At 47.1% G+C, this 24,496-nt stretch overlaps 1 protein-coding gene across 1 annotated transcript in view; it reads right to left on the bottom strand.

Annotated features, from left to right (window-relative positions):
• The window catches only part of lars2 (leucyl-tRNA synthetase 2, mitochondrial), a 26,798-nt gene extending 2,678 nt beyond the window's left edge, over window positions 1-24,120 (bottom strand). Inside the window, exons 1-20 of the mRNA XM_076160845.1 lie at window positions 23,982-24,120; window positions 20,766-20,988; window positions 19,153-19,284; window positions 16,307-16,398; window positions 16,161-16,221; window positions 15,941-16,030; window positions 15,703-15,846; window positions 13,207-13,314; window positions 11,611-11,770; window positions 11,084-11,188; window positions 10,570-10,685; window positions 9,909-10,192; window positions 5,759-5,857; window positions 3,439-3,576; window positions 3,256-3,359; window positions 2,880-3,059; window positions 2,609-2,778; window positions 1,495-1,572; window positions 1,237-1,348; window positions 55-182 (exon numbers count right to left, since the gene is read on the bottom strand). Of these exons, the coding sequence (XP_076016960.1) occupies window positions 55-182; window positions 1,237-1,348; window positions 1,495-1,572; window positions 2,609-2,778; window positions 2,880-3,059; window positions 3,256-3,359; window positions 3,439-3,576; window positions 5,759-5,857; window positions 9,909-10,192; window positions 10,570-10,685; window positions 11,084-11,188; window positions 11,611-11,770; window positions 13,207-13,314; window positions 15,703-15,846; window positions 15,941-16,030; window positions 16,161-16,221; window positions 16,307-16,398; window positions 19,153-19,284; window positions 20,766-20,984 (2,520 nt within the window). The 5' untranslated portion in view covers window positions 20,985-20,988; window positions 23,982-24,120. The remainder of the gene's footprint in view (window positions 1-54; window positions 183-1,236; window positions 1,349-1,494; window positions 1,573-2,608; window positions 2,779-2,879; window positions 3,060-3,255; window positions 3,360-3,438; window positions 3,577-5,758; window positions 5,858-9,908; window positions 10,193-10,569; window positions 10,686-11,083; window positions 11,189-11,610; window positions 11,771-13,206; window positions 13,315-15,702; window positions 15,847-15,940; window positions 16,031-16,160; window positions 16,222-16,306; window positions 16,399-19,152; window positions 19,285-20,765; window positions 20,989-23,981) is intronic.
• Between the last annotated feature and the right edge of the window lie 376 nt (window positions 24,121-24,496).

Below are 24,496 nucleotides of genomic sequence, written 5' to 3'. Positions count from 1 at the left end.
AGACACAGAGAGAGACATAGACCGTGGCGTGTCGGTGTGTCGGTGTGTCTTTACCCGCACAGACAGCTCCACTAAGTCTGGCACCTGCAGGTACTCGGGGTCCACAGTGGGCCAGGACTGCTGCAGCACATCGCCCCCCTTCATGAGCAGGGGGCTGAGGGGGTTTGGAACCGTGCAGAGACCTGAGAGGCAAACAGGAGAGCAAAACTGAGAGTGAGGACGTCTCAGCACCTTTGCTGAGTCACTCATTTGCCTAATTTAGTTTAGCATAGAGAGTCCAAATGGAGCCAAGCGAGGGCGGAAAGAATATGGTGTGAAAACAGAGCAGAATAGAATTAGACTGGTTGTCTTTTAATAAGAGCAGGACGGAAAATCTGCGGAGAACTTTCCGCTCGCATCGTCTCCAATTTGTCTTCGATGTTGAGAAGAAAAGTTCTATTTATTTGACAGCATCTTGTTTCCCTCACAAACTGAACTCTCTCTGCCTCAGATATTCTGACTTCACAGGTGAGAAACACAACATTCAGATGCATTTTGGAATAAATTACACACCAAATTATTTATGTTTGTGTTACTTTCTTAGGGACAGAATCAGATGAAACGTGTCATCGCCAGCAGCAACCTGAATTCATCCATAATGAGACATTTCTTGTGCAAACCTCATTTTCTCGATGCATTAAAAAGAAGTTGTTATTGAAAGCTGAGACTGGAAGGGTTAAACATCCCACTGGATGCACAAGGGAAGGATGTGAACTTCCTCTATTCTGCAGCGTGTGTGTGTGGAAAAAAGTGAAAAGCACAACATTAGCTGCGACCAAGTGCAGCAGAGACACACACACACACGCTCTCTGACTGAGGCTATCAGCTGGAGGATTTCCCTCTGCTGAACCCTTCTCCTCTCAGCTGTGCGTGTTGTGTACGTGTGTCTTGGACAATAAGGGGATGTCCTCCAGGGCAGAGCGACGGCACACTGCCACCAAACCAACATCTAACTCCAAACGACCTTTATACTCCACACTAGGAGCTCACAGCCCTGAAGGACACAGAGACTTTTCAGCTGAATGCATTTGGCTCGTAGAGGAAGAAGTAGGAACACCGGCTTCATACTTCATACATCAATCTCTACTTTCATCTCAGTTCAGGTCCATTTTGATGCAACTCCGATCAAGTGTGTGTGTGTGTGTGTGTGTGTGTGTGTGATGTGCGAGTGTGTGTATTGAATGAATCCACACCCACCTGCCCACAGCTCAGAGGCCAGATGAGGAGCCATAGGTGCTGCCATCAGAACCATAGCAGCCAGAGCTTCTTCAAACTCCACACTGTGCTGCAACACCCTGGTAGTGGCAGCCTGAGAGAGAGAGAAAACACACACACACACGCACACGCACACACACAGACACACAGAGTTAAAAACGGTGATTTTCAGAGCCCACAGTAAGCAATGACATAATGTGGTGTGTGTTTATTTTGAGGCAGCGCTCTTGCCTTACTCACACTCAGTGTATTGGTGAGTCCCATCAGACGAGAGATGGCTGCGTTGAAGACTAAGTCCTCTGTGAAGTAAGCCGTGACCTGAGAAAGACACCAGAAACAGTTGAGACGTTTGAGTTGGTAGAAGTGTGTGTTTATGCTGCGTTTTGTGCTCTGCTGCCCTCGCGGAACAAATGTGTGTTTCCTGACAGGAAGTCTGTGGCGTGGAACTTCTTTTTTTTTTTTTTTTTTCAAAGTCAGCCTGTCTGGCTCTGATGAATTATTAGGAAAACACTGACATGTCCAGGAGAGCAATCTGCTCCCTGTTATCATCACCGCGTCCTAACTGAACACACACACAGCGTCGACGCACGTCAACATTCCACCTCTCAGCCTCCTGGAGGGGGAAGGTGGATGGCGGAGGCTTTTCTGTGGCGGATCAAAGGACGGCCTCAGCTTTAGGGGCTTAGGCACAGACAGCCTGAGGTCCTTTAAAAGCAGTCAGCCTGGACGTGGGGCAGAGAATCAAACGTGGCAGTGAAAGGAGGCTATTTATAAAGTGTGAAAGGGGGAGTGAGTGGATTTAAAATCAATTTCCATCCCCTCCATCTCCTGTTCTTTGCTCTGGGGGTTTCAGGTTACGATGGATGCACTGGATGGAAGGGCTGGAACTCAGGTCAGCGTATAATGAGCAGCGCATTACCTTGGACCATATGGTGCCTCGTGACCAATGTCATCTAATTATGAATTGCATTGTGAAACCGCTGAAGGACAGGAGATGCTTCTCAGACGCAAACTAAAAATACAAACCAGAAATGATAACTAAGAGAGACGTCAGATTAAACTGCAGAGCGACAGAAGCAAACGGACAAATAAGCAGCAAATATCTTATTGAACGACAAACATTTACTATTATTTACATTTACGATCCACTATCTTGAGCATGGGTTACCGTTACTGACACCTACTGGTCAGAAAAGATGCTACGGCTCAATATCTGTTAAAGAAAATCCACTTTTACATCCAAGCCGTCACAGAGTGGCACAATATGTTTTCAATCAGGGATCAGAATGAGAACTAGTACATGTATGAATGTAAATGTAGCTCCCGCAGCGAGAGCACAGTGGAGCTAGGCTACCTGATCTATAGCGTAGTTCTTGTTACTCCAGATCTTCTTGGTCTCTGCCAGTTCCTTGTTCTGCAGCAGTGAGGGGTTAGGGACGTCCCCCAGCTGCCGGGCCATCCGCAACTTGCTGACCAGCTGCCACACCCGAGACTGCCACCGCAACACCCCGGCAAGGGCATCGGCTAAGAGGAGACACACACACACATTCACAGAGCTAAACCCACTGTAGGAGCAGTTATCTATCTGAAACGAGAAGCTTTTTTGCGGAAACGTCTCGGCTCACTCTTGGCGTTCCACAGGATGTCCTGCTCGGGCGGTGCGGTGTAGAGGATGTAAAGCCGGACCGTGTCCACTCCGTACTGCTGCAACACCTCTTGGGGGTCCAGCCCATTGAGTTTAGACTTGCTCATCTTCTCCCAGGTCACTTCAAGGTGGCCACCGCCCACTGCCACCGGCTTCTTACCTGGTGATCAGACCAGAGTGTGGCATGTTATTACAGAGAGATGGTTACTATCATTTGGATCCAGTGGAGTGATGCTGGTTTGGGCTCATCAACTAACTTGACTCCAGGTGGATCAGACTAAAGCATCCTGGCCTCAGTCGGTCAGTTAATCAGGTGCTACATTGCCAAACACACTGTAGATTCAGGTGGTGTGTACCTGTGAAGTCTACTTCTTCTCTTTTGACGTACTGGCCAGTGTCTGCCAGTTTGAACGTCTGGCCCTTGATGAGACCCTGGACCAGCAGCTTCTTGAAAGGCTCCCTGATGGACACACTCAGTGTGAATGAACATGAACAGACTCATGCACAGCGACAGCGTTAGAGACATCTTTCTTCTCTACCTGTGAGCCACGAGACCCTGGTCTCTGCAGAAGTGACACATGAAGCGAGCGTAGTACAGGTGCATGATGGCGTGCTCCTTCCCTCCAATGTACACGTCCACAGGCAGCCAGTGATCCGCTAGGTGGCGCTCAAACGGCCTGCAGAGGAAGAAGACAGTTCAGGGAGGATGAGACCAGTCCAGCACTGGGAGGATCCATGTTTCGATACATTATCAAGGAACAAGAAGAAGAAGAAGAGTTTTCAGCTGTAATGTAGAAAAGGGATCATTTCTCTACAAGAACAGGCATGAGAGGTTGAGAGTAACAGATATATGTGCAATCACCGTGGCCTTACCTCAGTCAGAAATAGAAACTGCAAATCAGTTAAGGTGGCACTGATTGTTTGTGTTTGGTTGGTCATGCTCACACACGCCCTCTAGGGGGCAGACTGTCTCTGACACAGAACTGTCCAGGCACAGAGCAATCTAGGGAAGTTACAGAAACGTCCTTATTTTCTCTCTCTCTCTTCTCTCTCTCTCTCTCTCTCTCTCTCTCTCTCTCTCTCTCTCTCTCTCTCTCTCTCTCTCTCTCTCTCTCTCTCTCTCTCTCTCTCTCTCTCTCTCTCTCTCTCTCTCTCTCTCTCTCTCTCTCTCTCTCTCTCTCTCTCCTCTCTCTCTCTCTCTCTCTCTCTCTCTCTCTCTCTCTCTCTCTCTCTCTCTCTCTCTCTCTCTCTCTCTCTCTCTCTCTCTCTCTCTCTCTCTCTCTCTCTCTCTCTCTCACAGCCAGCCAGCCAGCCAGCCAGCCAGCCAGCCAGCCAGCCAGCCAGCCAGCCAGCCAGCCAGCCAGCCAGCCAGCCAGCCAGCAGAAAATAAAGCAATTACACAACAGTTATGTGCACTCACAGGTCAGACCAGGAAGATTTCCTCTCGACTCAGTTTGCAATAAAAAAAAGGCTCATTTTATTGAGTAAACACTCGCGGAGAGAAAAACACAGAGCTGTTTTTGGATTTCCACAGTGCAGCTGTGTGTGAATGCTGTGTGTGAACGCTGGCAGCAGCACGTTGGTCAGCAGAGGCAGAGATTGGGCCTAATGATGCCTTTTAGGAACGACCGCTATCTCTGCGTGTCACCTCCACACACACACACACACACACACACACACACACACACACACACACACACACACACACCACACACACACACACACACACACACACACAACACACACACACACACACACACACACACACACACACACACACACACACACACACACACACCTCCCTGATGGTGTCTGGGGATAATTGAACTACGCAAAGTTATCAACTCAAAGGGCTTAAAATAATCCAGCCTGTTTGCCGGAATCAGGCCAGGCGGCACACACACGTGTACACACACACACCTCCATTAAGCCCAACTTCCCATCTCTAGGTCTTGTTCCCTATCCCCCCCCTGCACACACATGTGTGTACATGACTCAGCAGGCCAACTGAGATGCACAAATAGTGTAATTGCTTTTTCTGTGACACATAATCTGTTCCACTAAGAAAAGTGATGTGGTGAAGAACCCCCACCCCTCCTCCTCCTCTTCCTCCCCCCCTCCTCTTTTTTAAAAGCAGCTTTTCAGCAAAGTCAGGGGCACTGGGAAATGAATCTCTTTTGTCAAGCTCAGAGCGCTGCCCCCCCATCCCAGCAGGTGACAGCCAGGGCTCCATAATCTGTATTGGCAGGGAATGTATCGCTAGGTAAGTGTGTGTGTGTGTGTGTGTGTGTGTGTGTGTGTGTGTGTGTGTGTGTGTGTGTGTGTGTGTAGCATGTCTGAAACTCTTAAGTATTGTATAACTTTGCGAGCGCGCGGCGATGCGTGAGGCAACAGGGGAATGGAGGTCCCATGTTATTCACGTAGCCCCGATTCACGAGTTAATTATGTTTTTAATCCTTTAAAAATAGAAAAACAGTTATCCACCCACTGCTGGAGAAGCTTGCGTAATTCTTAGTCCTCTTTATTCCAGTTCCAGCCGAGCGCGCGCTGCGGGAGCACGAGCTGTACAATTTGTGCTAAAATCTGCCTCATGTGAGACGGGACAGGCAAAGAAAAATAGGGCAGCAGTGTGAGAGCGCCAAGGCCCAACAGTCGTCCAGTTAGGACTCTGAACTGGTTACAGAGTCGACCGGGATCAGAGGTTAGAGGCCAAAACATTACAATGGGAGTTACAGCACCACCATCAGGTCAACAGGCACCAAACTGTTATGTCCATCATGACTACAAGCTGCAGGAAAGTCAGTTTGTTCTTTTTCGGAATAAACAGCAAACAAACCGACGGCATGAACTCCATCGTACCTGTCTGTGTTGTGAGGGTCTGTGTATCTTAAGTAATACCAGGCTGAGTCCACAAATGTGTCCATGGTGTCCGTCTCCCTCCTGGCTGGACCCTTACATCTGTAGAGGGGAGAGGGAGAGAGAGAGGCAGAGAGAAAGAGAGAGAGGGAGACAGAGGCAGAGAGAGGCAGAGAGAGAGAGAATGTCAAGACAAGAAATGAGGAACAATAACCAACAATAACAACAAAGAAACCATCACATTGAATGAGACTCAAGTAAACAAAAACAGTGGCAACCTCAGTTCTGCCTCTCAAAGTCCTTTTGCAGAGATTTAAGAAACACAGAGAGAGAGCAAAGGATCAATTTTAGAAACACAGTGCGTCTTGTTCCAATCAGAGGGAGCAGAAAACACAAAGGTACAGTTTCTCAGCTCGGTCTGGGCAGAAAGAACACAGAGTGAGAACAAATCCAGAGCCCAAACTAGACTTAACAGAATGTTTCGTGGAAAATACAGGCACAACAATAAGGAGGAAGCAGAACCTGAAACGTATTTACCTTATAGATCGAATATAAGCAAAGTCTCAGTCTGTGAATGTCTGAGGCAGCCAGCTGACACATTCAGGCTGGGGAGGAGGTTTGAGAAGCAAGCTGGTCATGTGTTAAGATTTGAGATTGTGTGTGTGTGCGTGTGCCTGTGCGTGTGTGTGTCGCTGGCTCCATCAGCCTGTGGAGGTCACATCCCTAAAGAGGAGCACAGCTGAAGCCAGACTGGCAGCAGAGTGCTGTTCCTGTGCCCTGACTAACCGGCGCTGCTAACAGGGAACAAACTGGCAGGACTAACACATGATTATGTGTTTGTGTTGGAAACGCCACCTTGTGCTCCTTTATAGCCCAGCCAAACAGCATTTATTACGCAATGCAAATGTGCTTTGATCACTGTCACGGTGGAAGAGAGGACAGCCACACACACACACACGCATGGAGGTAGAGAGCTTTGAGAGAATGTTGTTTGATCAGATTAACAGTGTTTGATGGCACAGTAAGAGATTCTGCCTCCTGCTTCATAATGAGTCTCTTCAGAGTTAAAGTCAGCGTCCCAGAAAGACAAACACATGTGCAGCTCGGAGATTTGCTACGTGCAACAGAGCATTCACCGTTCCCTGGACCTGATGGGATATCTGTGTTTTGTCTCTTTACTTCCACTTGTCACACACTTCCACACACCCATGCTGCCTAAAGAACACACACTCTAACTCATACACTCACACTCTAGGAGGCCAAACCACTTTCTTTAAATCCCCCACCATCGACCACCTACCATGCCAGTCTATAATAAGGTTGTGAGAATAAGGTTGCCTAGCAACAAGGCAATGGTGTAGCAAGGTTAATATTTGGAAGCCAGGTGTTATTTCATAACTCAGCTGTGTAACAAAGCTAGAAGAAGACCAAAAATGGAAAAGCCTGAAAATGGAGCATTAATAACGATGAATAACTAATGAGTTATTAATACACAACACACCTCACTGTCTCTCTCACTCTGGGTCGGCCAATCAGAGGCAAGATTGTGTTCATTTGACCAACGGCTGGAACTGAGACACACACACACACACACACACACACACACACACACACACACACACACACACCCACACACACACACACACACACACACACCCACACACACACACACACCCCCACACACACACACACACACACACACACACACACACAAACACACAAACACCCCTAACATCAACAGCAGGTAAGGTGTGTGTGTGTGTGTGTGTATCTGCTAACAATGAGGTCTTACGCTTTCACCTGTGAATCCGCGGCCGCACTAAGCTGCAGCAGGACTCAGTTGGCAGCCAATTTACAGTGTTACAGAGGGCTGGAGACGAGATGAGCACACAGGAAATGACTTCCTCAAGGACGGCCAAAACTCCATCTCTGCTGCCCATCTCTCATCACAATCCCCCTCTATGTTCCACTCAAACTCTAATTGGACATGGTCGGGGAGTGACGAGAACAAATTCCCACCGACACTTAAAAACGAAGTGGAGACGACGAAGAAGAGAGGCGATAACGGCGTTTCTGCCATTACAGCCATCAATCTTCACTGATGGGAGGAACGATCGCAGCTCTGTGGAAATGACTGAACACAATCTGATGACTGGTGCCATCTGCGTGTGAGTGGGCCATTGTTTTAATCAACATGGAGCCATAACGGTGATTAGTCTCATTCAGGGAGGAATCCCCACGTCGGCTCGGGACTCTCGAGACAAAAGCTGAACGGTCATTCTGCTCCACACACACACACACACACACACACACACACACACACACACACACACACACACACACACACACACACACACACACACACACACACACACACACACACACACACACACACACACACACACACACACACACACACACACACACACACACACACACACACACACACACACACACACACACACACACACACAGATGATTGGCTGCCATTCTGCTGAGTGGAGTGTGTTTATGATTACGCCTGTGTACCAGAGTGTGTGTGTGTTTGTGTATTTCCTGAGTGTGTGCGTCTCTCCCTCTCCCTCTCCCTCCCTCTCTTTTTCGTGGCACAGCTGGCTCCTGTAGCCTCCACCATCCTCTCATGCAGCCGCTGCCACAGACGCCACTCATTACATAACCCCCATCAGAACAAATGTATTAATCACACAATGCTCGGCGTGGCTCTCAATGCTGCATGTTCGTGTAAAGCTGTCAACTCTCTCAGCCAAACCGACAGCTCACTAATTTCGCCGCGCAGTAGGAAACAAAACACAAAGACGCTCCCTGAGAAATAAAAAGTGTGAGGAAGAAGAAGTCTGCCCCCCGACGCCGACGCCACACGGCTACTCCATGTGTTGCTCGAGGGAACTTCAGCAGTCAATTTCCTGGTGTGAAGGGATGAAAGTGTGCGGCGCCTTTTGGCTGACACACAGGCGACGTAATTACATGTGATCCCAATTCAAGGCATCCTGTTGACATTGTTCTTTGACGAGATAAGTGTTATTCTGGAAGGGATGAAAGCGCCTTGGATGAAAGCGTCTGCCAAGTGAATAAATGTAAATGCAAATGCAAATGCAAACTATCCAGACCCGGATCGTCTCAGCCAACCTAACAGTTTGGAGCCACGACTGCGATTAAAAGGAAAATAATCATTTATTATGACAGGAATCTATAAATTTATTTGACCTATATCGTGTCTCTAGCGCCTCCTCATGTTGGGATCTCCTTTAATACCACTATTGACCACTAGGGGAATCTCAACCTCAATGGAAGACGCTCATTCAAACAGACAACTCATTCCCTCTCTCCTGTAAACATTCTCATACTAACTTGATCAGCTTGATTGTCTATGCAATTCCATCTATTCCACAGTCTTACATGCTGCTGCTTCAAAAGAAATAATGAGTGCTATTTCTGCATGTTCTTAGAAAATATATGAAATATACATGAGCATCATCTGTGGCTGTGCCATGCAGTGACTAAGCTGCCTGAGACTCAGTCTAAGCACAAACACTGTCACGTCTCTCAGTGTGTCTCTCAGCAGAAGATGTGAAGCTGCACTCAGGTAATGAGCTGCAGGGATGCTGCTGCAGCTACACACTGTCATCCTGCAGCTGTGTGTAGTGTTGTGTTTACACTTCAGCAGGTCATAGTTCAGGGTGATGACTTTGAGCTGAAACGAACATTATTAAGGAGCTGGAATGTTGTTAACCAATAATACACACCTATACACCAATACTTAAACAAGTAATTACACACAAATCATGACCGACCTGCGTCCCGTCTTATGTTCCATTAACATGGCAGATCTCCTGTTAGTCACTGATGACTAATGAGTCGTCTCATCTGCATCAACATGCTTCATTTCCTCTCCATGGATACGTACTGGAGCTTCCTGTACATTTCTGTATTACTTCTGAATAAAACATATGACTTGCCGACACCATTGGAACTAGATAGATGAGTACCTACAGTATATTATATTATTGATTTGGGTTAACATACACATATACATTCTTTTTTGAAATCCTATACTTTCCGATTATCTCAGTAATTCTCCTCCAGAATGCAGAGCTCCCTTTCTTCAGACACAGATACATCACACGCTTCTCACCTGGGACATCTGCAGTTGACCCAATCATGAGCGGCCTCCAGAGGTGAAGCCCCCTTTCCTTTCAGAGACGGCAGCTTTGGCAGAGTCACTGGTAACTCCTCCTCAGGAACTGAGACTGGCCCGCACGACCCGCAGTGCACCACTGGGATGGGTGTGCCCCAGTACCGCTGTCTGGATATCAACCAGTCCCTGAGCTTGGAGCTGGTCAGGTGGCCTCCCACCTTCTTCTCTCTGGCCTTCTGGGTAACGGAGTGGACGGCCTCCTCTCTGGTGAGGCCTGTGAACTGCACAAAGACCAGGGGACGAAGGCTGTGAGGGACGACTGGGCTGGGCTATTGAACTCTCTACAGAAAAGCACAGTTAAAGTAAAGTGAAAATGTAATGATTCAGGGGTGGAAATACATCCACACTCCATCTTGCTTTCACCTCACGTTTACTTATCGTGTCTGTGTGTCTTTGAATAGATCTCCTATATCACACAAATATGGAATTTACACGCCACAATGGATCCTGAGGCACTAGGAAGTTCAATGAAAGCAAAATATCACTTACAACTAACACAAAGTCAGCGACCGAGTGCAGACGTAACTTCAACAGAAAACCACTCAGTAAGATCTCCTATGTCATATTATCAGCTGTGTGCTTAATCAGCAGCGCAGACCTCTTCAGAGTTGATCAGCGTCTGCGTCCCGTCTTCCTGCTCCTGCAGCACAGAGGTCCAACTCAGGCCGAGAGCCGAGGCCACTGACAGATCCTCCTCGCTGCAGTCTGGGACGCCTGCCAGGCACCGGGACCAGACGAGCAGAACATGAAGACAGAGTGCAACGAAGAAAACACACACACATACACACACACACACACACAACAACACGCCTAGACACGGGGGATGGGGGGCGAGGGGGCGGGGGGGTCCTGTGGGGCTGTTCAGCATGTTGTGATGTGCCTAATCCTTAACTACCTCTTGGGTTTCACCTGCAGCGACTGTGAGAACAACACCACCTTTTCTTCCCCAAACATCTCAATTACCTTCAAATCAAAAACAGTATCTTCATGTAAAGCTTCTCATTTATGGTTGGCAGAGGGTTTGAATGGTTTTAGCTGGATTCCTCTCATCGCTGGACTCGGAGGAAAGGGCAAATTGCATCTGCACATATACACACACACCAATAACTGACCGATCACAGTGTCCAGATACTCATGGAACGCCTCCTTGTGTGAGATGACCACGGGGACCTCTTGGCCGGTGAACAGATTGCGAGCTGTGACCTCAGTGAGGGAGTCTGGAGAGCAGAGGAACCCTGGTAGCTCATTATCAACAATCATTCACCACAGGGACACAGAGGAACTCCAGGGAATCCCAATTATTACACACACACACACACACACACACACACACACACACACACACACACACACACACACACACACACACACACACACACACACACACACACACACACACACACACACACACACACACACACACACACACACACACACACACACACACACACACACACACACACTCTCTGAGGATATGTGGTTAATAAACATATTTACATGCATAAAGGTGTATCTAAGTGAGACACACGTTTATGATCCTCTACTTATTACATATGGCTAAACAAAGAGCAGAGACTCTTGATCTTTCAGCCTTTATGAAATGCTGAACGGCGATGACATGCGATAGCGAGGCGCTCACCCCTGCCTGGCTCAAAGGCTCTCTCCAGGGCGGCGCGCACAGAGCTGCTCCCGTGCAGCAGCCTGTGGGAGGGCAGGACGGCCAGATAAGCCGCCCCAAACACCGTCTCCGGGGACGAGCTGTAGGCCGCCAGGGTCTCCCCTGTGTCCTCACCGTTAACCTGGAGTTATACACACACACACACACACACACACATGAGGGAATCATCCTGCAGCCACGTGAAAATGGAACTGAAAGATTTTAGTTCTGAAATCACTAAATCAATGCACATAAAACTAATTTGATAATCGATTCATTATTCTCCTGCTACATAATACACACACATACATCTGCCAAGACCGAACATGCTCTGACTCAGCCGTGACCCCTGGCCTGCATCAATCTGAATCCGCCAGACCGGATCAATACGAGGCCTAAATTACACCTGCTGATGGCCCCATTAAAGGACATTTCTCCAGATCTCCTCATTACGTCGGCGTTCTGGAGGAATCAAAGGCATATCCAGAGACGCTACTTACAAAATCGATAAACCCTTTATGGAATTCAAGCCATTATAGTGATCTTGTAAGTAGCACTTTAACAAACACTAAAGCTTGAATGTCTTTGATCCTGTAATGATGTGAAGGTGACACATTTACGGCGATGCAGTGATGATTAATAGAAGCGTTCCCTCTAAGTAGACGTCATGTTAAGCATTTGTAAAAAGATAATGATCCCACTGAGGGATAATTCTGCGAAGTGCTCCCCTGACAATAGAGATGTTCAAATCTAATATAGAAGACATACCTTCCTTGCAACTAAATAATCTGGTTTTAGTTTTAATTATGCATTTTGTCAGGCTTATCTGTGATTAATAAGGAACTCCCACCCACACACTCCCTCTAATCTAAAAATATTAAGATGTTTTTAATTAACGGGGCTGACTTAAGCAATAATTTTTCTGAACTGTATAATGAAGGAGCAGGGAGCCGTCAGAGGGCCGTGTGAGACTGGGGATGTTGTCTATACGTCTCTGAGAAGGAGTGAAACACAACAGAAACACATTCCTGACATCTGTTTGGGTTAAGTGCCTCTTGCAGATGAATGTGAAAACACCACAAGTCAAGACTCCCCTGATTTGGTGGATGATTGCACTAGAAATATAGAAATAAAGGAGAAAAGCTGACAGCAAAGCAAGCAATCAGTGTTTGCTACAGAGAGAGCGAGGAGGGGAGGGAGAGAGAGCGAGAGAGAGAGAGAGAGAGAGAGAGAGTGTGAGTGAATGAGAGGAAGAGCGAGAGGTAGACAGCGATAGAGAGAGAGACAGAGAGACAGAGAGAGCAAGATAGAGAGAGAGAGGAAGTGAGTGAGTGAGTGAGTGAGTGAGTGAGTGAGTGAGTGAGTGAGTGAGTGAGTAAGTGAGTAAGTGAGAGAGCGACAGACTGAGTGAGAGATAGACAGGGAGAGAAAGAGAGAGAGAGAGAGAGAGAGGGAGACAGAGAAAGGTAGGGAGACAGAGAGAGGAAGACAGAGAAAGGAAGACATAGACATAGAGATTGACAGGCTGAAGGAGGTAAAATGAAAACGTGAGCTGAGGTAAAGGAAACCTTGACTGACCTTGAGGCTGTAATCAAAGTAGCAGCCGGTGCAGTCTCCAATCCAGTTTGCCTGCATGGCTTTGACCCCGTACCACTCAGGAATGTCCACCAGGGCGTCCTGGAGGGACTGCAGGACGGAGACACAGACAAATGCAACACTAATGAGATACAGCTTCAGTACTTTGCCCAGGCTTAGAGAGGGCCAATCATTCCTTACTCTGCTGTGGAAAAGATCAGATTTGAGGGGCAAACAGGTAGCATGAGTGCATATCTGCCTCCTCGCATAATGAAATGGGCTCCAACTCAGTTTGGCTCTTTTAAAGCCGAGCCAATTTATTTTGACAAAGCAGCGGCGGAGGCCAGGTCACATTATGCAGACAGTGTGGGATTTTCAAAAATCCTGACCTCCACTCGGCCTACTTTCCTTGAAATCACAAAGCAATCATGTACAAAGCGCTCACCCTCTTCCTCTCTCTCTCTCACACACACTCACACTCACACACAACAACAGTTATTCAGATTAAAAGAAGCTATGCATATCAACGAGGCAGAGGCCAAAAAAGCCACAGCTGGGCCGAAGCCCGAGATGTTATAAGTCCCTCAATTTCCCTTTCAGTCTGTCACAATCTATTAGCCCCGGCGCCTGTAAGGTAACCTCTGAGTGTGCAACGCCCGCACCAGAGCAACGCGAACACGAGACAAGAGACGTAAATCTCTCTGAATTTGTGTCAGTGTGTCTGAGGGTCGCAAGCAAGGCAAGGACGACGGCGCAAAAGAGAGCAGGAGTGCGACGTCGACAAGGATACACTGACTTTACAGCCAGTTAGCACTTCTACATTCCATGAAAAGGAAACATGGTTTAGCAATGGAGCCTGAGAGATCTACACCAAAGTGCAGTCTCCATGACAACAAATAAAAGCTTATGAGAATAACATGGTAGGAAGGGACGTTGCTTATGCTTCTGACAGATCAGACAACACACACACACACACACACACACACACACACACACACACACACACACACACACACACACACACACACACACACACACACACACACACACACACACACACACACACACACACACACACACACACACACACACACACACACACACACACACACACACACACGAGAGCAACATGTGTGATTATGCATGAAATTGAAAACTCTACGACCGTACGCTCATTTAGCATTCAGCACGTCCTGCATCTAAACACACCTTTGTAATCACAGTGAGACATCTGAGGCACAAACTGCAACCTGATAGCTAAACTGATGAACCCTGAATAAACACTTTGCGTTTGTTAATGTGCCCTGACACACACACTCGCATGTTTGTGCATTCAAAGTCCACAAACACACAGTGAAACAAATCACAGTCCAATTACAGACACTTTGATTTACAACACTCGGGGTTTTTGACGCCGTCTTCCCTTCTCTCCATCTGTCTCTCTCACTTCTTTTCTTGACACCTTCCTCTTCCTTCTTTCCTTCCTTCCCACAGCTCTATTCATCAGGAAAAAAAATATGAGAAATGCAGGAACACATTGTCGCAGTCGGCCGCCTCTGCCTCCACTCACACTCCTGACATGGACGGGCGTGTGCGACCGCGGCGTTACTGCTAAAATTGGATGAAGCACAGAGACTTCCATCCAAAAAACAAAACTTGGCAGGAATAAGCATCACTTAGGGATTATGTTTGCATATTTGTAATAAGTGAACACCAAGTAGTTTATATTGTGCCAACCAACCAAGTTATATTAGAACTTTTAAGAGTGATTTCATTACTCTTAGATTAAACCCTGTATGAATGTTTCCATACTGGTTTGTTTATAAAGCTTCCATTGGGTGAATCGCTCAAAGCCAAGATGGCGTTTTTTTGTAGCTGCACTATCAGAAACATACATGTATATACACACACCAACATAGGGTACACAAGGGAAATATGTACGCAGAAATCACTGCAGGCTTCTTCTTCTTTCCAAACCCGCTTGTAGACAAACATACTGCTTTGTTTCTCTTGTTTCTCCGCAGTGTGTTTGCCTGGAGATCTATCAGCGCACATGTATGTACGCTGCATGTTTAATGCATAAGCCTGTTCCCATGGGCGACACATAAATCTCAATAAGTCCAGAGGGGGTAATTCCACCCTCAGAGTGGGCCTGTTCTCATCAGCAGAGAAAGTGAAGGCTTCTCATCAGCCAGCCAGGCAGGCAGGCGGGCGGGCAGGCAGGTGGCTGCTGGTATTACCCTGAATCAGCCTGTCTGTCTCCGCTCGGCTTGGAGACATCAGACTGGCAATGACGTCTCCAGGGGTCTGATTGCAGAGTCAGAGCCAGAGAGGCAGAGCTGCAGCTGCTGCTACTGAAGTGTCATCCACGGATGACATCAGTGGGGACCGCAGAGAGCTGTGGCCTGCGTGAAGCCGCTGACATACACACACACACGCTTGTGGGACTTACAGGACTCACACAAACACACACACACACACACACACACAGAAACACACCTTGCCATAGTTAGTGGTCTTAATGAACCACTGTCTGAGCAGCTTCTGTTCCACCACAGCACCAGATCTCCAGGAGCGACCATGTTCATCCACCTGCTCATCAGCCAGCACCGTTTGGTCCACAGGGTCCCAGTTCACCACAGCCTGGACAACACACACACACACAGTGTTGAAATGAAAGGAAGTGATCATTTTGTTCCAATAGCTCAGCTGCCTCTTTGGTCTTTGGCCGTCCTACCTCTTTCTGATATGCTAGTCCTGCTTCAAAGAGCTTGACAAACAGATACTGCGTCCATTTATAATAATCTGGACGAGATGTGGTCACTTCCTGTGATGAAACAAAACAGGGGTGAGTGAGTCAGGTCCATGAAGTAAGAAGTTAAGCAGACGCACAAGACCGAACGCCCTCAAACCCCTGAAGCATGATGTCATACTGCTCTGTTCTCCCAGTTACTCACCCGGTCCCAGTTAAAGCAAAGACTCAGGCTGTCCAGCTGCTCCCGCATGGACTCTACATTACTGAGGAGACGGGACAGACGCGGGACATTAGAGAGAGACGGAGAGTGTGTGTCAATGTGGATGATGATGATGTCACTTCATGCACCTTTTGGTCCACTCCTCTGGGTCCAGACCTCTTTCAATGGCCGCATTCTCCGCTGGAAGTCCAAAAGCGTCCCAGCCCATTGGGTTTAACACCTGTGGATAGAAACGACCAACTGATGAGACCAGCGTTACACGACAACATACACACTCTTAGACTTATTACGTATTTGCAGCATCTTGAGAGTGTAACAGATCCTATAAGTTTGAACCATCAACAAGCGCTTGAGGTTTGTTTGATTGATCCACCAGGTACGTGAATGAATGAGGCACAACAAGACCACAACATGGAGGCAAACAGTGACAGCAAGAACAAATTTCCCTTCCACAAACCTAAACACTGTGCACATGTGATTTATGTATGTATACCAACTGAAATCAGGCCTCAAACGCTCCAGCACACTAATCTATAACGTCTAAATATACATATACTCTGCATAAATTGTCGTCTCTTTCACATCTCATATCTCTTCTTCTCTCGTCTCCTCGGTTCGTGTCGTTCGTCTCCCTGAGAGATAAACGACAAGAGGGCAGAGAAGTGGAATGCGTGAGCAAAGTAGAGGAGAAGCAGATCGACGAGGAAGTGGGGGTACTGGAGAGGATCGCCGTGCCGACTCCAATGGGTCTGATGTATCAGGCGAACTGGTATCCTTGGTAACTGCCAGGAGCTCATTTGTAAAGCCGAGTACTGGATGGTATTAGGCTAAGTGATCAGACTACTCTGGAGGAATACAGGCACAAAGAGAGCAAAGCAGCGGACAGAGATAGTCCACGTAAACAACAAAGGAGGAAAAACAGGCGGCTCATTAGGACGGAGACGGCACCAGGATGTTCACTCGGCCTTAAAGCGTTACAGCCAGAGAAGAGAGAGGAGCTGTTGCTATGGGCAGCGGCTGTGATGGACAGCCCCGTTAGCAAGCTTAATTCTGAGAAGTTCAAAGAGAGAGGCAGAGGCAGAGGAGGTTTATCATTCCACTGATAATAACCACAATTCAAGTCTTTCTCATGTCCACACACACACACACACAGACGCGAGGACTCGTCCTGTTTTTCACAGGAGCTCCTTCCAAACCCCCGTTGTCATAGAATTTCACAGCATGAGTGACAAGACGACTGTGCGAGCGGGGAGCTGGAGCCGGAGCCGGTCGAGGTGCAGGATGACTTCATGAGTGGCAGCCTGTCAAACACGATGACATATACACGCCTCCGCCAAGTCCAGGCTCCTCGCTTTGTGGACAAGGAGGACACGCAAGCTGCAGGGACGGCTTTGTGAAGGGAGATGTAAAAGTGCTGCGTGCACGTGTCCGTCCACACGGCCCAGCTAGACGCTCTGTGGCAGCGGATGGAGGATGGCTACTGTCCTTAACCAGATAAAGTCCCTCCCTGGGGTAACCTTGTAAAGCTTTACCTGGCTGCTCCACACTGGATGAGACTTTTAAAAACCTCTCTAACCTCACAAGTAAAAGTTGGATTTGCACATAAATTTACAAAATCAAAATCTGCACATTGTGAAGTTACGATAAAAACTAAATCCTGTCTTTTTGGGGGTCGGGTTAAGTCGTAACGTGAGGATACGTGTTCATCTAGTTTCCCTTTCAAGCTGCAAACTACCAAATACGAACACTGATGAACGATGATTAAGAGAGATGCACATCGTCAATCAAGTCATAGGAAGCGACGCAGTGACGTGGATGACATTTAGCTCACAGCCCTGGAGAAATATACAAACATGGGAGTCTGGGTAGAAAACAGGCGAGTTATAATTCAAAAGATGTACCGGATGTGAACACAGGCAACGTGCACCTTCTTTAATTAACTAGCGAATAGAGTGTGTGCATACAGCGGAGCGGCGCCGTCTCTCTGACAGATGCTGCGGTGAAGTTAAACTCTCGGGCAGAAAGGAAGTTGCCAGTCATGTGAATCCATGTTTCTGTCAGGAGAGAGAAACCCGACAGATGCAGCTGGAGAGTGTCTCTGCAGGTAAGGAGACGCAGTGTGGGCACAAAGCTGCTGCCACACACACACACACACACACACACACACACACACACACACACACACACACACACACACACACACACACACACACACACACACACACACACACACACACACACACACACACACACACACACACACACACACACACACACACCTGATGTCACGCCGGCACATGTTCAGCTGTTTATTTACTTCATTTCAAGTGAACACGTGAGAGAGGAGAGCAGTTTAATGTGATGGGTTTGCTAACGTGATGGAGATCCTGATGTTTCTGCACAACGCCAAGTGTGTCAAGGTCCATTAAGCTATCAGCACAGCGAGGAGAGGAGGAGGAGGAGGAGGAGGAGGAGGAGGAGGAGGATGAGGAAGCAGTGTGTGAGGAGTGTGTGGTACAGACAGCAGTCACAAAGCTTCAATGTCACCCACAGTTTAGTGAACATCGATTCCACGGCTTGGACTCCCACCACAGCACAGATCAGCGTGATTGAGAATATAGATTTTACCTGTGCAGCCAATTTGAGGCAAAATCCGGAGAGGAGAGTCAAGAGACAACACGTGATTATAGAGTTAACATGAGGCATTTTCCTCCAATCAGACTGCTTTTAGACTGATTTCTTTCTTTTTTGTGACATAAATCATAAAACAAATGATTGCTTTTGTGCTCTTGATGTCAAACTGACTACCAACATAAACAGAATCACTCTCTTCAAATTATAAATAAGCCTTTAGTTTGAAAGAGATCTGGCATTTCTCCATAGACGATGAATGGAAGCGGACTGTGATGATGTGTGAGATGTTTTTGAGTTCCAAATAAGGTAATGGGGAGGGGAGGGGGCGGAGGAGACGTACCTGGTGTCCTCTCATTCTCTGGAAGTGGCCGATGGTGTCACTGATGGTGTAGACGCGCACGTGGCCCATGTGCAGGCGCCCGGACGGGTACGGGAACATGGAGAGGACGTAGAACTTCTTCTTCTGGGAGTCCTGAGGAAAGGAACGGGTGGTTTAATAATGTGTAGGAAATTCTCAGGATGAGGAAGACATCATAGAACCATTACATCGTCATAAAACCTTAAAATAACAGAGATTTGTACAGATCTACAGAACGGGACAGAGTTTACTTGAGTTGTTTGAGGCTGAGCAGCGGGGAGAGGAGGAGATGCCCACATTTAATCCTGAAAGAATAAAACCTTTATTCCTCTGCTGTCAGTTGGGTCATGATCTAAACCAAAAGGCTCCAGAGAAAGTTACTGCATTAACCTGATGAGGTCGCGACAGCAATAATAACTCATCCCGGCGGAGCGAGAGCAGCGACTTCTGCTGTATTACCAGGCTCTAACATTGTCTGATTAGAGTGTCAGAATCTGAACTCTGGCAGGGATGATTATGGATGGTTTACAGTCACAACAGCGTTACCACAGCAACGCGGGACGAACAGGGTTACAACCAGACATGCATGATTACAGGAAACTTGAGTCATGAATTTTTCAGTAAATTAATTAGGATCCAGGCTGTCATGGTCGTAGTTAATCACTGTCAGCCTGCCGCAGTCAGACGCATGATCAGGCTATTAGGCCGCGTAATCAGCCTCAGCTCCGGCTCAGGCAGGAGCTGCAAGCCAGTGTCAATAATAGCTATGGGGGTAATTTGGAAGGATGCTTAATGATCTAGAGGAGGTTAATTGATTAATTAAGAAAATACGAGTGCTTAAAATACATGAACTGAGGCAAAGAGACTGAGTGAGTGAGTGAGTGAGGTAGTGAGTGAGTGAGTGAGTGAGTGAGTGAGTGAGTGAGTGAGTGAGTGAGTGAGTGAGTGAGTGAGTGACAGAGTGAGTGAGTGACAGAGTGAGTGAGTGAGTGAGTGAGTGAGTGAGTGAGGTAGTGAGTGAGTGAGTGAGTGAGTGAGTGAGTGAGTGAGTGAGTGAGTGAGTGAGTGAGTGACAGAGTGAGTGAGTGACAGAGTGAGTGAGTGAGTGAGTGACAGAGTGAGTGAGTGACAGAGTGAGTGAGTGAGTGAGTGAGTGAGTGAGTGAGTGAGTGACAGAGTGAGTGAGTGAGTAAAAAGTCTGATTAGTCAAGCGCATTACAATGGAGTGGAATATGAATCATTATGGCTGTAATTTCCGTTGTTGTCACACTGAATCGGACAACATTCAACTATGTTTCTAGTCCAAACCAATATCTCTCATTTTAACAAAACGTGTATTTAATAAGCTTTACAAAAGTTGTTTTTATTATATTGGGTTGGACTGGATTGTACCATGTGGGAGGGGTTTGAAAAATAGTTCTAACATGGACAATAGGGCCTAGGTTGGCGATGTAAATGCGGCTGCATCTTATTGTCAATCCAGCATAACCGTCCTTGTAGTGAAGCTACAGTCTCTTGACTGTGTGACGTCGCCATGGGCACAGTGCCATCGAGTGAAAGTCAGTTAATGCAGTTAATTCATGAGACTATCTCACCTCTGTAAGGGCATCTTTCCTCCACTGGTCCATGATTCGTGAGTGCCACCATTTCTCCACCCTGCGGCGGGTCTCTGGTCCATAGTCCGTCTCCCATACCCCTGTCTGGCTGAACAGGGTGCGTGCTGCGGAGGCCAGAGGGCGGGGACCGGGCCTGAGGAGACCACATCGGGCTGCACCCAGCGGACACAGAGCCAGCCGTCTCACTGACATCTGCATGGTTCTGTCACAGAGCAAAAGGCCAAACACTATTAGTATGCAGGCAGATGAACATGCGGGTGAGTCGCTGCTTGGAAAGGTCACTGGAATACTGGATTTCTTATCTTAACTAACAATTAACAGACATTGATTTTGCTGTATTTTTGGTGCATCAGCGAGCCTCAGGGTGTCAGAAAGTATAAAGCAGAGCATCTGGAGCACCATGATCCTCATGAGCAGCTGGAAGAGGGATTTGCATCGATTCTACAAGCGTCTCCTCTGGAAGAAAGCAACAAGTTGTTAATTGCCACAATACCCTGGAACACACAGAGTATAATTTGGTCCTTAAATGGTATAACGTGCAGGAAAACAGGTTCCGACGCATTTAAAATGCTTCAACATTGCAAGATAGGGAAATCCAGCCCTCACCAGATGGTAATAGGCAGGTGGATATGCTCCACTCTCAATGTGACTCGTCACACCTGCACTCTTTGCAACTCATCACACACACATGTATGATTTGTTGGAGATGAAGAGGCTTATGAAGGACGATGTGATGATGTCTCTGTGAGGCTGTGGACAGGCTGTTCCTGATGAAGCTGCTGCTGCTGCTGCCTCCTCACATCTCACAGAGATATTTTCAATCAACTGATTCACAGTTAGTCACTGATATCTCTGCTTCCAGCAACGGTAACCATGAGCAACTGAGGCCATATGACAGGATGTTAACAAATCAGACCCTCTTATGTATGAGACCACAGGCGGGTTTAAGGGAAAAGCTAGCATCCATTTGATTCTAAGCGTTTCTATCTTCTAATGTAGGTCAGACAGGCATTTCAACTTCACATAAGGCAAACAAGTTGACCCAAATCCACACACACACACACACACACACACACACACACACACACACACACACACACACACACACACACACACACACACACACACACACACACACACACACACACACACACACACACACACACACACACACACACACACACACACACACACAGTATACATACAGTTTCCAAGGTAACGGAAGATAGCTGTGCAATCTCTACCTGCTTGGCTGCAGAAGACAACCGCTGCTAAACTGACCTGTCAAGTAATGATTTCCACTGCAGTGATTCATCTGGATCTCAGACAGTGAGTGTACAGGATCGCTATGACTACTGAAGGGCCGGAGTGCAGAGCTCAATACACGGGACCCCCGCTGAGATAACACAGGAAATAAGGTCAGTCTAAGAAATTGAATTAAATATGAAAGGTGGTTAAGGAAATAATTAGTTCTCTAATCAGACTCTAATGAGACGACAGCGACCGGCCTGGAGCGACTCGCTGGCCGATGTCTCAAAGGTTTCCCCGAAATAACTCTGCCCAACGCGTGTTAGCAACCGAGCCAGAGGCGAAGCTCTCGTCTTCGTCGCCCGCCTACTTGTGGGGATGCGTTTGTAACCGAATTCTCTCCAGGCCTCAGCCGAAGCATCCCGTCAGTCCTCCCTCAGGCTGAGACTGAGACAGCAGAGGACTCAAGGTTGTGTGCATCTCTGGCGACGCGTGTGAGTGGGCTGAGGCAAGAGACTGAGAAAATGTTTCTATGGTGACTGGGATCATCCGTTTGGGTGCCTCCTGTAGTAATTGACCCGTTCTTTCAATCAATATTTGTGGTATTTCACGATTGGCACTGCTGGCAGTGCAGCAGGGAGAAGAGAGCGTCTCCACTTTAGATCAGGGAGCAATGGGTCACAGAGGGTGGATTTACATTTCTCTGATTTCTGTTATTTTAATTGTGTTTTTGTTCAAATGTTGCATGTTATTGTCAAGTAATAACTCTTCTAAGTGTAAAAATCAATGTTTAGTCATTATAGTCACAGAGCTCACCAGCTTTTGTCAAATATATCTGTGTAAATATTGAACCATAATCCATATTGATATTTATGGTGATAAACATTGTAAACATAATGATACTTGCTCTTTCAGTATTATCTACAATCTTTGATCCAAGTCCAAACCAAAGCCTCTAAGCAGCACCAAGCCAACAGGCCGTGCGTCCATGCAGCCACAACTCCCATCATCTGACTGAACTGCAGATCAGGATGAAGTTCAACTGTAAACACGGACGGAACTCACAGGGTTGTGACATTCTCCTATTGTGAACATGAGGGAATAACACTATGATGACAGGACAGCAGAAAGCTACTGGGATTTGTGCCAGATTCAAGCACATTGGGATGTATTTGCCTCCATGACGTTCATTGCAGTACAATAGAGGTTTTGCATTTAATTGTACTACAACACAATTTCACTCAATGAACACAGAAAGAAACACATTTTGTAACTAAACATTCTCTACATTTTGACAGTCTTGTTTTCAGCTGGCGTACCACCAGGGGCCACTATAAGCAACACCGGTGGTGCTGGTAATACAGTTTGAGAACCACTGGTCTGACAAACAGAGCTGCAGGTCTGAAACTGCTCACACACACAGAGGGCTCAACTAAACATGATACTTTGAGTGACTGAATCACTGCAAACGTTGCTGATTTTTTTCCTGTGGCTCCCCAGAAAGACACAAAGTATTATATGCAATGCTGAGTTTCCAGAATGAACAGAGCTGGACGTATACAGACAGTGTGGTACTTTGACCTTTAGGGTTAAGGGTCAAATCCAGAGCATCCTGCAGAGTCAAACACTGATGCCCCTCTGACAACAGACACTGTGTCACATGTGATCTATATAGTAGTATTACACACATTTGTATGATTACTAACAACAACACGTGACTAGCTTCAGGCCTCTACAGATCATTCATTATTGAGTATCGATCGCCTGATTGACGAACGCAACAAACAGCAAAGGTCCGGGTTACCATGACAATGTTCCGTGAGGTGACATGTTTACATACAGTATCTATATGATGCCTCTGTCCTGACCCTCCATTTCTCTGCAGACACACGTTGGTTACATAGCGGCACATGAACATTACACAGGCTCGCTTCTGTCTCGACTTACCGTTTGATCTGCGGTCCCGTCGCTGTTACGCTGTCAGAGGTGATGGATCAATAATCGATGTGATCGGCGACATATCGAGCTTTAGGAACGCGGCGTGGTGACCCGGCTCACTGGATCAGGACGCCACCGCGCGCCGCCATATTGCTTTCAATCAACTTTATCAACACAACATTCATAGACAATAACAATACGTTTGGTTTTTTGTGTTTTTTTTGTTTTAACATATTTTTCTTAAGATTTAGAGATATGATCTGATGACGACGATGATAAAGAGGATGAAGATGATGAATTGTATACGTTGTTTGTCGCCGTATTTCATTACTTCGCAGTGTTTCACTTTTACTCTCTCTCTCTCGCTCTCTCTCTCTCTAGCTCTGTCTTTCGCTCGCTCCCTCTCTCTCTCTCTCTCTCTCTCTCTCCCCCCCCTCTCCCTCTCTCTCTACCCTATTATCTCCCAAAGGGGGAATGATCATTATTTACAAAAAATGGAAAACAACAACACAATTATAATAATT

The sequence above is a fragment of the Genypterus blacodes genome, unplaced genomic scaffold (assembly GCF_046128005.1).
Source record: "Genypterus blacodes isolate CSIRO-AG114 ecotype Tasmania unplaced genomic scaffold, CSIRO-AGI_Gbla_v1 ptg000107l_1, whole genome shotgun sequence".
In the NCBI taxonomy this organism is placed as follows: Eukaryota; Metazoa; Chordata; class Actinopteri; order Ophidiiformes; family Ophidiidae; genus Genypterus; species Genypterus blacodes.
The sequence above is the reverse complement of the archived record's forward strand: the minus strand, read 5'-3'. Positions and strand labels throughout refer to the sequence as shown.